At 40.0% G+C, this 14,898-nt stretch overlaps 1 protein-coding gene across 2 annotated transcripts in view; it reads right to left on the minus strand.

Moving 5' to 3' along the window:
• Nucleotides 1–14,898, minus strand: part of COL4A1 (collagen type IV alpha 1 chain) — a 131,198-nt gene that overhangs the window by 6,136 nt on the left and 110,164 nt on the right. The window contains exons 42-51 of one of the 2 annotated variants that reach the window (XM_071807305.1): nt 14,349–14,366; nt 14,181–14,258; nt 13,374–13,507; nt 10,306–10,378; nt 9,827–9,898; nt 7,848–7,976; nt 6,142–6,240; nt 5,787–5,999; nt 3,270–3,447; nt 415–529 (exon numbers count right to left, since the gene is read on the minus strand). In XM_071807305.1, coding sequence (XP_071663406.1) covers nt 415–529; nt 3,270–3,447; nt 5,787–5,999; nt 6,142–6,240; nt 7,848–7,976; nt 9,827–9,898; nt 10,306–10,378; nt 13,374–13,507; nt 14,181–14,258; nt 14,349–14,366 — 1,109 coding nt within the window. Of the gene's footprint in view, nt 1–414; nt 530–3,269; nt 3,448–5,786; nt 6,000–6,141; nt 6,241–7,847; nt 7,977–9,826; nt 9,899–10,305; nt 10,379–13,373; nt 13,508–14,180; nt 14,367–14,898 lie in introns of both variants that reach the window. The other variant, XM_065829657.2, reaches the window with a different exon arrangement.

Genomic DNA, 14,898 nt, shown 5'->3' on the forward strand with positions numbered 1-14,898 from the left:
ATAAATGGTCAAAAATGCCCTTTGAAAACTGAAGGCTTATTCATCAAAAAATGAGAAGAGGACAGGCATTGATATGCTGCCTCTCTAGGAAGCTACTGTAACATAGATGTAGAAGGACAACAGAAGATTATGCTTCTTTCCTCATTTATTCAGCACTTGGATCCTGTGCTGGAGCTGCAAACAAGAAAGCACGCTGTGTGCATTTCCTCAAAAGTGATCAACTAATTGTTATTGCATTATTGTTTTTTGGTAATTACAGAATCTTTTTAAAGCAACCAGAATGGGTAGAGGCCTAATGCCCTCCTAAGACCTGACATGACACAGTCAGATATTCATTTTCCCCAAGCAGGAGTGCAGATCAAATGCCTGAAATAAATGCTTTTCTCAGTTCCAAGTGTGTCCCAGTGCACTTACCATGACAAAGGAATAACCAATCCAAAGTGAACTCCAGCCTTCAGGACATGGTGGTATTTGAATTGTTTGACTGTGAACAGCTATTACCATAGCAGGAGCTTCACATACAGAGCATCTAGAAAGACCAAGACATGAATGAGATACATGCACTTGAGGATTAATACCACTTGTTTTTTTCCAGAAGTTACTTTCTTTAAGGAATCTTGAATTGGAAAATGCTGTCACCTTCAAAACCGAAGGAAAATCAAAATGTTTCATTTAGAAAAACAACCAACTGGTTCTTCTTCTTTTTTTTTTTTATTTTTTCCTTTCTTATTGACTTCGGGATAGCTTAACTATTAAGTCTTATTCCTGTTAGCCTTCTTGTGATCAAAGAACAGGAAATTTCCTATCCACATATTTAAAAGTCTTTTTCTAGTTTCATTTGTACTGTAGTTGTAAAAGTGCTCACTGTCACGAACATCAAAGGCAAACAGCCAAACATTGTAACTCAGCAAGCATCACTTAAAAGTGGTCTACAGTGATAACAGACAAGTAACGGCAATGCAGCATCCCAAACACAGCCCTGAGTGATCTCCAGAGAGAAAGCCATCTCTCTGGAAAATGTCTTACAAAGGTAATCACTGCTAATCTAATCTAGATTCTTCCCCATGCATTTTCCTTGAAAGTGGCTTTTATTTACATTTGTGGTCTTCATCTCCAGTAGGAGCAAAGCAACTTGAACAATGAAATTGAAAGCACTTCTTCAGAAAGCTGTGCAGCACCAGTTCTTTTATTTAGATAAATTCATTGTGTCTCAGAACTGCTAGGTTACTGAATAATCCAATGACCAATCATGCCTTCCCAGCAGAATCATAAAAAATGTGACTTGGTCTGGAAATTTTAATATGGGAACTGGTAATAAGGAGTTTGGCAGATATCATCCATTTTTTCTTGTACAACTCCTAAATCGGCTACTGCAGTTAGAAATGATGAAAATCATTCAAAACAGATACTTAAAACTTAACAGTCTGATTCTTATTATTGGAGTGGTGAAAAGAATCAAGCGCAAAATGGATTAAGTTGGATTATGGAAAACACACAGAAGCAAAAGAACTCAGAATGAAAAGCCTTCTATTTCTGACTTGTGAAGACCATTTTCATACCTACTGCCTTCATCTTTAGTGCGGAAGCAAGAGAGTTATTTTAAGAAACACATCAATGAAAGAGTAAGTTAAAAGAAGAATGTAAAGCTGCCTCTATTCTTGGAGCTCTGCTTTGCTTCAAGAGATTTCTGGTATTTCAGTGGAAGGCCTTACATGAAAAGCAGTCCAATGACCCAAGGCAGCAAGTGACACTTCTATACCTTTTCAACTTTTGGGCAGGGAAAACTGTTGGTTTAAAAGCCTCGACTAACAAAATAAACTGAAAGAACAGCCTTGTCAGACTCCTTGCTGGTTTAAAAAAATGTGTATTACAATCACCTCATTCTTCTATGGCTAAAAGGAGAAAAACCCATATACAAGCATATGTATACATATGCATATGTACACACATACACATTTTAATGGTGCAAAAGCTACCCTGTCTACATAAGGCAAAATGTTGGTGGGTGCCTTCTTTAGTAAGAGTTTCAAAAGTGATTGTTTAAGGTTACTTCGGGTGTTTGATCAAGGGTAGCATAAAAGGAACATGAATTGCAGAGGCTGGTCATTTTAATTTTTCTCAAAGTCAAGCCGCTTCTGTTCACATCCCATGAACAAGCAAAAAGTAAGACCAATAAAAACTATAATCTCTCTTGAGAACCTCATCCTCAATCTGCCCACTGATCTTCAAGGCATACCAATTTCTACGACACTAAACCAAAAATAGAGTATAGAGACACAAGATGGATTCTATTATGCAAAATAAGTATCAAATGTTTTACAATAGAACCAAATAGTTCTTTGAACATACCAAGATGCCAAGACTACAACCCACTGATGATCTGAATTGTCCTTTCTCTTGAATGGTATATACAGACCCGAGAAAACAATAATAGCAATCTCCGCTCCCATTCACTTTGTATGGCAGGAAGAGTGACCAGCAAGGACTGATACAGATTAGAAGCAATGAGAGGAATCATAGTAATATCTATATCTAATGGATAAATTGGAGATTCCCTTGGCAGATTCTTATCTAACAACAGTGGTGCAGTTCACCATGCTCTCGCTTTCACCTTTGCCTTCAGCACTGGGCATATTATGCCAGGATAGTTTTTGCCAGTGGCCTTAAAAGGGACCAAAAGTTCAACATGTTGGACTGATGCAGAACAGTTATGTTTTATATAAGTGCCACACTTTATGCTGGCTGAGAATCTGGAACTATTACAAAATAGATGATTGATTTTGCAACTATTTCCTTTAATTCAGGCTGTATTCAAGCCAAAACAATGGAAGAAGCCCGGCAGTCCACTGCATGATAAATAATGCTACCATTTTCAAACAAAAGGAAACTGAATCCTAACAAGCTTCTAGCTATGTCTAGTCAAGGAAAGAACAGCTTTGGACAAGAATTGTGAATAAATTTAAAACTTTTTCTCCGTCAAAGTAAATCATAACTTTTGCAAAACATAATTTCAAAGTAAATCATTTCAATCAGACTCAAAATAGACTACTCTGTTTGGGTTTCCCCCAACATGGATTTCTTTTTGATCAAAGTCTAAACTGAAAACACGCACACTTTGAAACATTTCATCAAAGGAAGTCAAACTTTAAATTTCAAGGGAGGAAATAAAAATATATAGATTGAAAGCAGTTTAAAAAAAAAAAAAAAGCACCACATTCACTTTTCACAGGCTTCTTCATTTTACAAACACAGCAGAACCGAAACCATACCTGCTGATGAACGGTCTGATATTATCACCAGTGATAGGAGCCATATTCATTGGCATAGGTTCAGGAGTGGACAGCCAGTAGGAATAGTCGTTCCTTGATGCAAAGTTACATACATTGTTGATATTGCAGAATAAGAAAGGCATGGTACTAAATTTACGAAGACAACTTCCTGCCGTGCCTGAAATGTTAAGTGAAAGGTTACGTGTTGTCCTGGTTTTGTTAAAAACAAATTTATCTTTTAGTGAATTCGCCTGTCAGCTAAAGCCTTCATATTAGCTGCATTTTCCTGGAGAACCAGATACACGTTTTGGTAAATATAGCAATGGAATGCGAAGTTATTGATAAGCATGAATGCACCTCTTGCAAGAGGGGCAACAGAAACAGGTGACCAAGAAACTGACCAGCTGTGTATAACATTCCATTCACATGAATACTTCATATAAAAATGGGAGATCACTAGGATCTTGTCCCTTTTTCCTTATGGTCGACATTAGGAGAGGACCTTGCTAGTCGTCCCTGCAAACTGAGGCCTAGTGACAGACTGAATCCAGCTCTGGTTGACTGCAGAGTCCAATCCAGGACTTCGGGTACTGGCTCTGCAGTTGCTGAGACTTTCAAGGTTGGTTTTGTATATGTTGTATTATTTTCCCTATTTTTATTAGTAGCATTAGTAAAACATTTTTAATTTTTCCAACTCTCTTCTCTCTGCCCTTCTTTCCCTCCTGATCGCCTGTCCTGAGTGGGAAGCGGGGAGAGGGAGAGGCTGAAGGGAGAAGCAGGGGGAGAGGGGATTAACAATACATCTGCCACGGTTTTATTGTCACCCCGCAATCAAAATCTTGACACTTGTTAACTTGTTTTTGTTAAACCACTGCCAAACAAATATTTCTAGGAGCAGCTAAAAAGCAGATGACACTTGCTCTGGAGGGCCCAGCTCTCTCAGAGGAAGTGACTTGTCTTAGTTCAAGTAAGGAAGGAACAGGGCAAGGAGTAGCCCAGCCTTGCCTGTAGAATTATGGAATAACTTAGGTTGGAATAGACCTCCTAACCCCCTGCCAGTTATATCATGTTCCTTGGGTTCATAGTCAGCTGAGTTTTGAGCATCTCCAAAGACAGAGATTCAACAACCTCTCTGGGGTCTTGTTCCAGTGTTTGAGCATCAGCATGGTGAAAAAGCTTTTCTTTATGTTTCACTGGAATGTATCTCATACTTGGGTCCATTGCTTCTTCTGTCACTGAGACCCCTGAGAAGAATTTGGCTCCAACTTCTCTACCCTCTCTGTAGACAAATGTAGACAGCAATAAAGGCCTCCCCCTAAATTTCTGTTAAGGCTGGACAAACTCAGTTCCATCAGACTGTCCAGATCCGACCAGCCATCTTAGTAGCTAGCTGTTGTATTCACTGTGGTATATCAACGTCTTCCTTGTTCTAGTAGGCCCAAGTCTGGGCACAATATACTAGATGTGGTCTCACAACTGCCAAACAGGGGAAGAATCACTTCCCTCCATCTGCTGGTTATACTTTTGCCAACAGAGCCCAATAGGTTTGGCAGTAGGGAGTAGGGTAGTTGTTGCAAGGGTATGCTGCTAACTCATGTTCAGTGTTGCTCACCAGGACTCCCAGGTCCTTTTCTGCAAAGCAGTTTTCTAGCAGCCTGTCTGGCTGCTACTGGAAATACCCTGTTTCCCTGAAAATAAGACAGGGTCTTATATTAATTTTTGCTCCAAAACTTATTACTTTTTCACATGTATAGCTGCCTGGACACTATTTAAATTGGCATTTTTTAATGAACTGTAACTAGGGCTTATTTTTGGAGTAGGGCTTATATTTTGAGAATCCTCAAAAATCCTGAAAAATCATGCTATGGCTTATTTTAAGGGTAGGTCTTATTTTCAGGGAAACAGAGTAGGAGTCAGGTGCCAGTCTGTTCTGTTGCACAAGGTTATCTCATTCTAGGTGCACCTCTTTGTGTTTGCCTTTACTGAGCTTCATGAGGTTCTTCTTAGCCCTTTTCCCCAGCTTGGCCACATCCCTCTGCACAGCAGCTGCGTCCTCTAGGGAATCAACCATTCCACCCAACCTGACATTACCCACAAATTTGCTGAGTGAGCTCTATTTCATCACCTAAGTCATTAATAAATTCATTAAACAGTATTGGCCCAATACTAATTCCTGAGGGATATCACTAATCAGCAGCCACCACTCAGACTTTTGTACACCTGATCACATCCCTCTGAGCCTGATGGACCCATCAATTTTCCACTCAGCTTTATCATCTACTTAGCTAGTCCATATCTCACTAGTACTGTGGAAGACCATGTCAAAGGTTTTGACAAAGACTTTCTTAAATAAACTGACACTGTTTCCACTATACATCAAACCATTATTTGAACCAGCCTAGAGGTCATAATAAAGCATCAGGTAGCCAAGAATAATTACACAGGCTTGTTCAATACAGTTCTAGAAATGAAAGAAACACTTGGTTTGTAATGAATTCTAATTTGGTCTCTGCTTACCCAGATCTTGGCCATGTGCTCTTTCATTGCCTTGTACATAAAGCAAGGAGTAGCCATGGTAAATCAGCCTTGTTCCAAATGGACATGATGGTTCTTCAGTGGTTTGACTGTGTCTGGTAACAAGGAAGCCATGAGCAACAGATGGAGCACCTGGTGGGCCCATAGCCCCAGGCAAACCTTCAGGGCCTGGTGGACCAGGGAATCCTCTGGGCCCTGCAATACAAAGAGTCTCCTTTTATCTCTACAGACAGCCATACTCTGCCTACAAAACTTAAGCATTGAAATCAGATACATTCACACCTAATCTCTTCCGTTATTTTTCTATGAAGAAATCAAGACTTTGTCATGAGCTTACCTGGGGGACCATAAGGACCAATTTCTCCTTTTTGCCCAGGTTGACCATCAAACCCTGGACTACCAGGTGGTCCAGGTACACCTGCAGGTCCTGTCACCCCTGTTGAAAAACAAGGAATAGTTATAACTGGATATTACTTCAGGCTAGTTCTGACTTTTTGGCTTTTAACACAGTACAGCACAGGCAAGTGTCAGCAAAAACTAAACTCATGCAGATTCAGTGCCTGGGTGGGTTATTGTCTCCGAAGTGATTACAGAAGAAGAGAGAAGTAAGCAGAGATTGTGCTTCTAAAGTAACTAGCATTCACCTGGAATATGAAAAGGAAGGGCAGGAATCTCTTTCTTCTCTGCTTATCATATGACTCAATGAAAAATTGACCATAAATAAGTAGGGTCATGAACAATGGGAAAATCAGTATTCTCTTAGCTTCTTCCCAAACAGGTTTTCAGACATATATTATGTCTTCCCTTTATCGGTTTCTAGCGATGTTTTGAGTCCTACACAAACTCAGTAACTCTGACTTTGGAAAATAGAAGTTAACACCATCAACATTATACCACCCTTTGTGTGGCACACCAGAAGCTTTAGATAGTCACAGCTGTACTTTCTGTGATTACTCAAAAAGCAATATTGTGTTAATGTATCAAACTGACTGCGAGAGAACAACAGATCACATAGAAGCAAACCCATGCTGCATTCAATCACTGAGATTATTTCATAGCTATTTCCTAACAGACAACAGCTTCAGAATTGTAACCCCATCTTCAAGAGCAAACTTCTATATCTATTATATTAAATAGAAGGAAGATGTTCATTGTATTCCACTGTAATTCTCCATCATCTTCTCACAACACAATCAGGAACAAAGCTTTCCTTTTCCCTTAGGGTGGTGAGGCACTGGAACAGGTTGCCCAGGGAAGTTATGGATGCCCCATCCCTGGAACTGTTCAAGGTCAGGTTGAATGGGGCTTTGAGCAACCTCGTCTAGTGGCAGGTGTCACAATCCATGCCAGGGGTGTTAGAACTAGATGATCTTTAACGTTTCTTCCAACTCAAACCATTTTATGATTCTATGAATCTTAATAGCTTAAGAACACCTCTGAACTCTCACTCTCCATGTCCTGTGATTCTGAAGGACATGTGTCCTTGTGCCAGCATTTCATTTGTCCTACCCTTCGCTATATTTTCTTATTCCCTAATGCATTTAATTTTTGCAATTCACCTTTTCTTTATAAAAATTGTAATGTCTGAACTAAGAGACAAAATCTAGGACTATGGAACAAGCTTCCTGAGGAAGCACTTTCCACTCCAAGGTCAAGGTGTTTTTCCTCATGCCTGTCTTCTCCTAGAGACACACAGTAATTAAGTTTGGAGTCGACACAAAGACAAGATACCCTAACAAATACATCCTGGGGAAAGGATGAGCAGTGTGTTGCAAGTCATTCTGCTTCCTGCTGATCTCAGATACTGATATGATGACTGCAGAGTGAGAGCCTATAAAAAAATCACTAGGAAGGCATTTGTTTCTGGGACTCCCTTGGATGAGCTTCAAAGAGAAGTACTCTCTTCCTCATCACTGACACAATTTAAGTGGCTTATAAAAGATGAATAATATTATACCAAAAATCTTCTAGTGTCTAGCCTATCATTGGTCTATTTTTACATTACTTAAAACGTATTTCTACTGGCAAGTTTGAAACTCTCACCTTGCTGCCCTTTGGGACCTGGAAGTCCTGGGAATCCTTTGAGACCCACTGGTCCTACAGGGCCAGGTAAGCCAGGATCTCCTTTAACAAGCTGAAAAGCACCTGGTGGGCCTGGTGGGCCTTGTAAACCTGCAAAGTTAACGGAGAAAATCAGCACGTATTCAGTACTACACAATCAAAAAGTGAGAAAACAATGTTACCCTATATTACCTTTTATGCAGCCAGACAATAGACAAAGCCTATAGCTATGAGATAACAATGTGTCCAAGACTTTACATGCGCATTGAGGACGGTCATGCCTGTTAAGAACCCAAATCCAAAGCTGATTCAGGGGTAGGAGACAAGGGGGTGCAAGGCACAATGGGGGAAACGGACTGGGCTGAGCCTCTGCCACTTACAAGTCTCTTGTAGCACCTAAGTAGCTGCACATGTTGCTGCTAAAAGCCATATTGCTACCTCCTACATTCCTATCTCTCACCAGACAGGACAGAGCAGGCCCACAGATGTAGATCTGACCAGAAGCACTGCAGCCAGGGTGAGCAAACAGGGAGCAGCATACTCTGCCAGTTATGGGGCTCCTACCTGCTCTGCTCAGGTCTAGGCTTCAGCCACAACAATCACGCCAACTAACTGACGGCTGTGCAAGCCTAGCCAGAAGCTTCAGGTCTCCAGGGAATTAGAATTAGAAGGATAATATCTTTCAAAAGAATTAGCATTTTTTAAGTGGACTCCTTCTAAGAACTGTAAGGAGACTGACCTCCTGCAAGAAAATTGCGTTCACCACTGCAGCTGCAAGGCTCCAAGGTCTGAAATAGCTGTGCAGATTTTAGGCTGCATGGAGTTCCCTCAGCAAGTTTGTGGATGACACCAAGCTGAGTGGTGTAGTCAATAGGCTGGAGGGCAGGAATGCCATCCAGATGGACCTTGACATCCTTGAGAAGTGGGCCAGTGTGAACCTCATGAAGTTCAACAAGGCCAATCACAAGGTCCTGTACCTGGGTCGGGGCAATCCCCAACGTCAGTACAGACCGGGGGATGAAGGGATTGAGAGCAGCCCTGCGGAGAAGGACTTACAGATATGGGCAGATGAAAAATTGGATGAGAGCCGGCAATGCGTGCTTAGAGCCCAGCAAGCCAATTGTATTCTGGGCTACATGAAAAGAATGGTCAGAAGGTGAAGGAAGATGATTTTGCCCCTCTACTCTGCTCTGGTGAGACCTCATCTGAGTACTGCATCCAGTTCTGGGATCCCAAGTACAAAAAAGACATAGACCTGTTTGAGAGGGTCCAGAGGAGGGCCATGAAAATGATCAGAGGGCTGGAGCACCTCTGCTATGAGGACAGGCTGAGAGACTGGGTTGTTCAGCCTGGAGAAGGCTCTGGGAAGACCTTATTGTGGTCTTTCAATATATAAAGGGGTCTTACAAGAAAGATGGAGATGTTTTACCAGGTTCTTGAGTGACAGGACAAGGGGCAACAATTTCAAACAGAAAGAGGGTAGATTTAGATTGGACTTAAGAAAGAATTTTTTTTTTACAGTGAGGGCGGTAACACACTGGAACAAGTTGCCCAGAGAAATTGTGGATGCCCCACCACTGAAAATGTTCAAAGTCAAGTTGGACGGGACTTTGAGCAACCTGGTCTAGTTGCAGGTGCCCCTGCTCACTGCAGGGGGGTTGGACTAGATGACCTTTGAAGACCCTTTCCATTCTATGATTCTATGGTTCTAGGATACCATTTAAAGAATCTAATAATGACAAAACCTCAGTATGGATTTTTCAGAGCAGTGGATAAATACACTTACTCTCTACCCAGTACTTAAATCTAATTTGACCATTTAAATGCTGATACGATAATATCTGGTTTCACATTCTACCTTTTTACACTGAATAAAAGGAAGAGGGAGATATCTTCTGATTAGTCACAAATAAACATTTTAACAACAACATTTGGGAAAAAAGCAAGTCCTTGTATTATACCTTTAGATCCAGGAAGACCTTGGTCACCTCGCTCACCCTTAAGGCCTGGGAAGCCAGGAGATCCTTTTGGCCCTGAAGTCAACAGAAATATTTACATGAACATTAAATTATTCCTTGATTTGAAAGGATATGTGCAGAATAATCATGTACAATCCCATGATCATGTAAGGGCCACGACTTTATTTGCATAAGTATTTTTTAACTCCTTGAAACAAAAAGATACAAACGACGGCACTGTCACCAAAGAAATGATGACTGAAAATGAATTTTTTAAATTTAATTAAGAATACCTCCAAACTATAAGAACTATTTAAAAGTCTCTAAGTTCTTTTGTGCTTTTTGATGCAGCTTTCAATGTCTGGTTTCAATAACTTGTAACATAGGGTGAACATTCTTTGAGTATCTTTTTTGGGGAGGGGAAGGATATGAAAGAGACATCTTTGCATACTTTTTAGGAATATGGCAAAATTTCTTCTCACCTGGAACACCTGGAACTCCTGGAGGTCCCAAATCACCCTTTTGACCAATATCTCCTGGTAAACCAGGACTACCCTGTATAAAAGAAAATGTGATGTATAGTTATCCTTCACTATTATGGTATGATTCTCAAATAGGTTATGTATTTTCTTAGAAACCTATGAAAAAAACTAATGTAAGAAAAAAAACCATTAAGTTTAAGGAATGGTTATTCTCTACCATGATCAGAGAAGCATTTCTTTCAGGAACAAGTATGACACCTTGTTCTTACTATACTTTTTTTTTGCCTTACAAAGATACTGGATCAGAATAAGGTCTCTCTAACAGTATAGCTAATAAAAAGGTTCTCAATCACAGCCCATGCTGTTATGAAAAATGTCAGTAAGCACGAATCTCAGTAAATACTAATTTCAGTGCAGCTCCAGCAGTTGGTTCCTAGTTAGATAATTAATTGAGGTAATTGTAGACCACAGCAGACTTGAAAACTTCTTTGTTCACGTGTGGAATCAAAAGAAATGTGCCCAACAATTTATAATCCTCTGAAGATTTTTACTTTTTGGCAGGGCTAGAGCACTCAAGCACTTAAAACACTTCAAACACAAGGTGCACTCCTCCTTCTGCCTTCACTATTATAAACTACTCCCCTGAAATTAATGGTAGCAAGTTCACTGTAGCATCACTTCAAGGAAAACCAATCCCATATTTCAAAAGATTCTGTAAATAGTCATTTAAATGACTGCCAATTTCCTTTGCTTCTTCTGCAAAGAGCTTGTAAGCATAGTTTCTCCCTGGTTGAAGCAATATGTCAGTGATAGTCCCCCATACAATAAAATGCAGAACACAGGCAGAGGAAAGAAACAAAACCCCTTTGCTCAGGAGCTTACTGATCAGAGGTCAGTGAAAAAATAACACCAAGGGTGGGATTCATCTCCTTTTGTTTGGAGGGCAATAGAATAGACACACACAGCAGTGATTTATCATTTGATTTTATATCCTTATATCGAGGTGAGAAGCATGGCTCCCTACCAACATCTAATTCTTTCCACTGACTGCAAAGGGAGAAGAGATGACTAGCTCAAAAATGGATGTCAACAGTGACACTTTCAAAGTTACACAAAAGAAATGCTACCCTTGGAGTGGTGGAAGCTATTCTGGTTTCCTTCAGTCAAATAGTCACAGTATGCAGGATTGTTTAAAGAAATAGCCCTCTCTAAGTACATAAACTTCTATAGCACAAACCAGGAGGGCTAACATTCATTCAGAAGACAGTCATGAGTCAGACAATCTCATTAAAAGACTTTTTTAATACCTGGTTTTTATGTTATAATGATAAAATGGAATTATTTATAAAAGGAGTTTATTGCAAGCTTTCCATCAAAATACTTTTTCCACAACAGTATGCAGTTTGTTAAAATTTTTTTTTTCCTCATCAGATATAGCTTGGCAAACAACATTTTGGTTTGGATCTGCTTCAAACAGAACTATTTCAGTTAGTGAAAATGATGAAAATGTTTCTTTTCTCCTCAATGCTAAAATGCATAGAAAAACCCTAGGGATTTGTTTGTATTTCATGGTCTGATCTCTGCATTCACCTTTTCTGGATAGGATTTTTGGACAGGCTGTGTCACCCATATTGTAACAAAATCTTCTTTTTGATATGGGTTACCATGTACCTGGAGATGTGTATGAGCAATTGAGCTGTAATCATGGCAGGAGCCTGGCACACTGGGGAGGATGAAGACATTAGAAACCCATCTTAGCATATATCGCCAGAGGAAGTTTAATATTGAAATAGCTTTCCATGGAGCATTTCACACTCAGTTAACAACCCAATACTGTGCATTGTGGGCTCAAGGACAGTAAAACATTCTCTTCTGACTGAAGGCATGAAATCAAAATCCTTTGGCACTGCCCGTTCTCGATAAACAAACAGTTTTGGATGGGAATATCAACATGTGAAATGCTTTAGAATTTCCCAGGGTACAGAAATTTAGCTCTCTGCAGAAGTAATGTAAATTCTTAGAATAGGTAAAATATACTGCAATGTCATTTTTAAATTTACTATCTTCAAAGCTCGTATGCTATCATATGGTGTGGTCTCAAAGATAAAACGGCATAGCCAAGATCTAGTCTCAGAACACTGAAGCAAATCCTTAATGTCTCTGTGAAATGACTCCTGGATGCAGAAGAGGATGCAGTAGATCTCTGTGTTATCAAGAATAATGTGGACCTTTTAAGTCCACTATCAGTATCCCACCTTTCACATCAGGACCTTATTCCTGGGTATTCCTTCCTTTTGTACACTAGGAAGTGTTCAGTCATACCTATCTGCTTTCTTTTTCCTTTTTCCATAAATTTTATTATTACTATTATTATTTTCTTAGTAGGAAAGAGGAAATGAGAAGTTAAAATACAGAGCATATTTTTTCAGTTTGGAAAAAGGCAGTGGACACACCAAGAGAAAGAGTATAGAAGACCAACTGTTCTGGGTGACTGTCCTATTCTACTTTATTTTCCCTAATATACAGAAAAGGGACTGTTTTAGATCAGGGAAAATGAATAATATATGACAACAATGTATTAATAGCATTGCCTGTTTGTATTTCTAAATCAGTAGCTATATTTCATCACTGTCAGTACTGAAAGTGCACTTTATTTGAAAGGTTTCATAACAAAACCAAACAGTTCAGGTATTTTCAGAAGGCAATTCATCATGAAATATGCAACCTTTAAAATTAACTACTAATGCATTTGCAGGATTTATGGATGTGCTGCAACCATCCTGTACTGTTAATACACTGTAAATTATATTCTGGATGTTGTATGTTACTACTCACTATCTATAAATTTCTAATAAGTTCATTAGATCACTTGGGCTTATTGCTAGGCAGCCTTTAATAGAAGAGAATGGAAATGTTTTCAAACTGACTTTACTATGTCAGCAGTGAGTCCAAAGGCACTTTGAGCATAAAGCATCATTATTTTGGATGAGAAACACCTATGATTAATATACCCATTAATTACAAGAGGCAGCTTTCAGCAAATTTGGACAGCACTGAAAGTAACTTACTGGCAATCCCTGGAAACCCGGATCACCTTTGACTCCTGGACTCCCAGGAGTCCCAGGCCAGCCATTGCTCCCCTGCTCTCCTTTGGCCCCTTTCACACCTGGGGGTCCTGGTGGCCCTGTCGGACCTGGTAAACCTACAAACCAGAAGAAGAGAGTATTCAGTGGAAAAATTTGTTCACAGTAGTACCTGATGGAGAATGAGCGGGTTTAATCTACAGATGGGCAGAACCAAAGTAATTATCATAACATTTCAAGAAAATAAGTCGGAGAACCTGTGGCAGGGAGGCCCATATGACTCTCCGTCTGACTGGACCTGTATCATTTATCAGTCTGTGGCTGATGGAAAACAGCAGAGAGTTTTCTGTATGTGCAGAACCAACAGACAGTGTGTTCTCAGGTGTGAACACACAAGAGACACTGCAGCTCTGCTCTTTTCTCCTCCTTCACCTCTACCGCAGGGCCACTGCCAAGCTAAGGCCACATTAGGCCATTTTCAAACACATTAACACTACAGGACATAAGAATACAGAGCCGTGGCTGCCTCAAAATAGTAAATAAAGTCCAAAGGGAAACATGGAAATGGGAGGCAAACTTCTCAACATCAGAAAAAGACTTCTGGACAAAACCAACTGCCTGAGGACATAAAAATCAGGCTATGATGGGACATAATGCCAAACTGCCCATAGAGGGGAGCTCTTCTCTGATCTGTGAGGAGAGGATAAATGAGGATATGGAAAACTGATTATATTATTAATTAATTAGGTGAATCGTAATTAACATCAGTACATTAACACTAAAGAGAATTACCTGGAAGGCCAGGTTGGCCCTGGGGTCCTCTGTCTCCTTTAGGGCCCTCCATTGCACTTCCCGGTAGCCCAGGAAGCCCTTGGCTGCCCTTGGGGCCCGGCGGACCAGCATAGCCTGGTTCTCCTTTCAGGCCTGGGATCCCCGGGCTTCCTGGGGATCCTGGAAAACCCACCTCACCTTTCACACCTAAGATTTGAAACAACCCCCAAAAAACATAATTAGAGAAATGATTGCAGTCACTGGAAATTTCTGTCTTACATCCACTCATAGTAGGCTTTATTCCTTAAGAAAATATCAACCTTGCCTTTATACTTTCGTACAAGAACACAAAACTTGAGGAAAACGGTATTATTTCCACATTATCACGCCAACTATGAGGAAAAGAGTAGTTTGACTGACATATCTTTTCTTAGCTAAACTGATCACTGGCCTATTTTAATTCACTCTAAAAATAGATGAACATTCAGCATATCTCTATTGGTCCTTCCACAAGGAATGCAAAGCCCCCAAACCCTTACTCCATTACAATTATTACTGTCTTAGCTGAGTAATGGATGCTTTGCTTGACTAAGCACAAAAGGACTTACTCCTGGAGAAAAAAGAAATATGCCTTTTACTGAAATCTAGATTTAGACACTTAGTATTTACTTTCAGGCTTGTACAAATAGTTAACATTTGCAATTCAGTCAAATTTTAAATCATGATTGAGTCAAAAGAA

The sequence above is a fragment of the Patagioenas fasciata genome, chromosome 1 (assembly GCF_037038585.1).
Source record: "Patagioenas fasciata isolate bPatFas1 chromosome 1, bPatFas1.hap1, whole genome shotgun sequence".
Taxonomy (NCBI): domain Eukaryota; kingdom Metazoa; phylum Chordata; class Aves; order Columbiformes; family Columbidae; genus Patagioenas; species Patagioenas fasciata.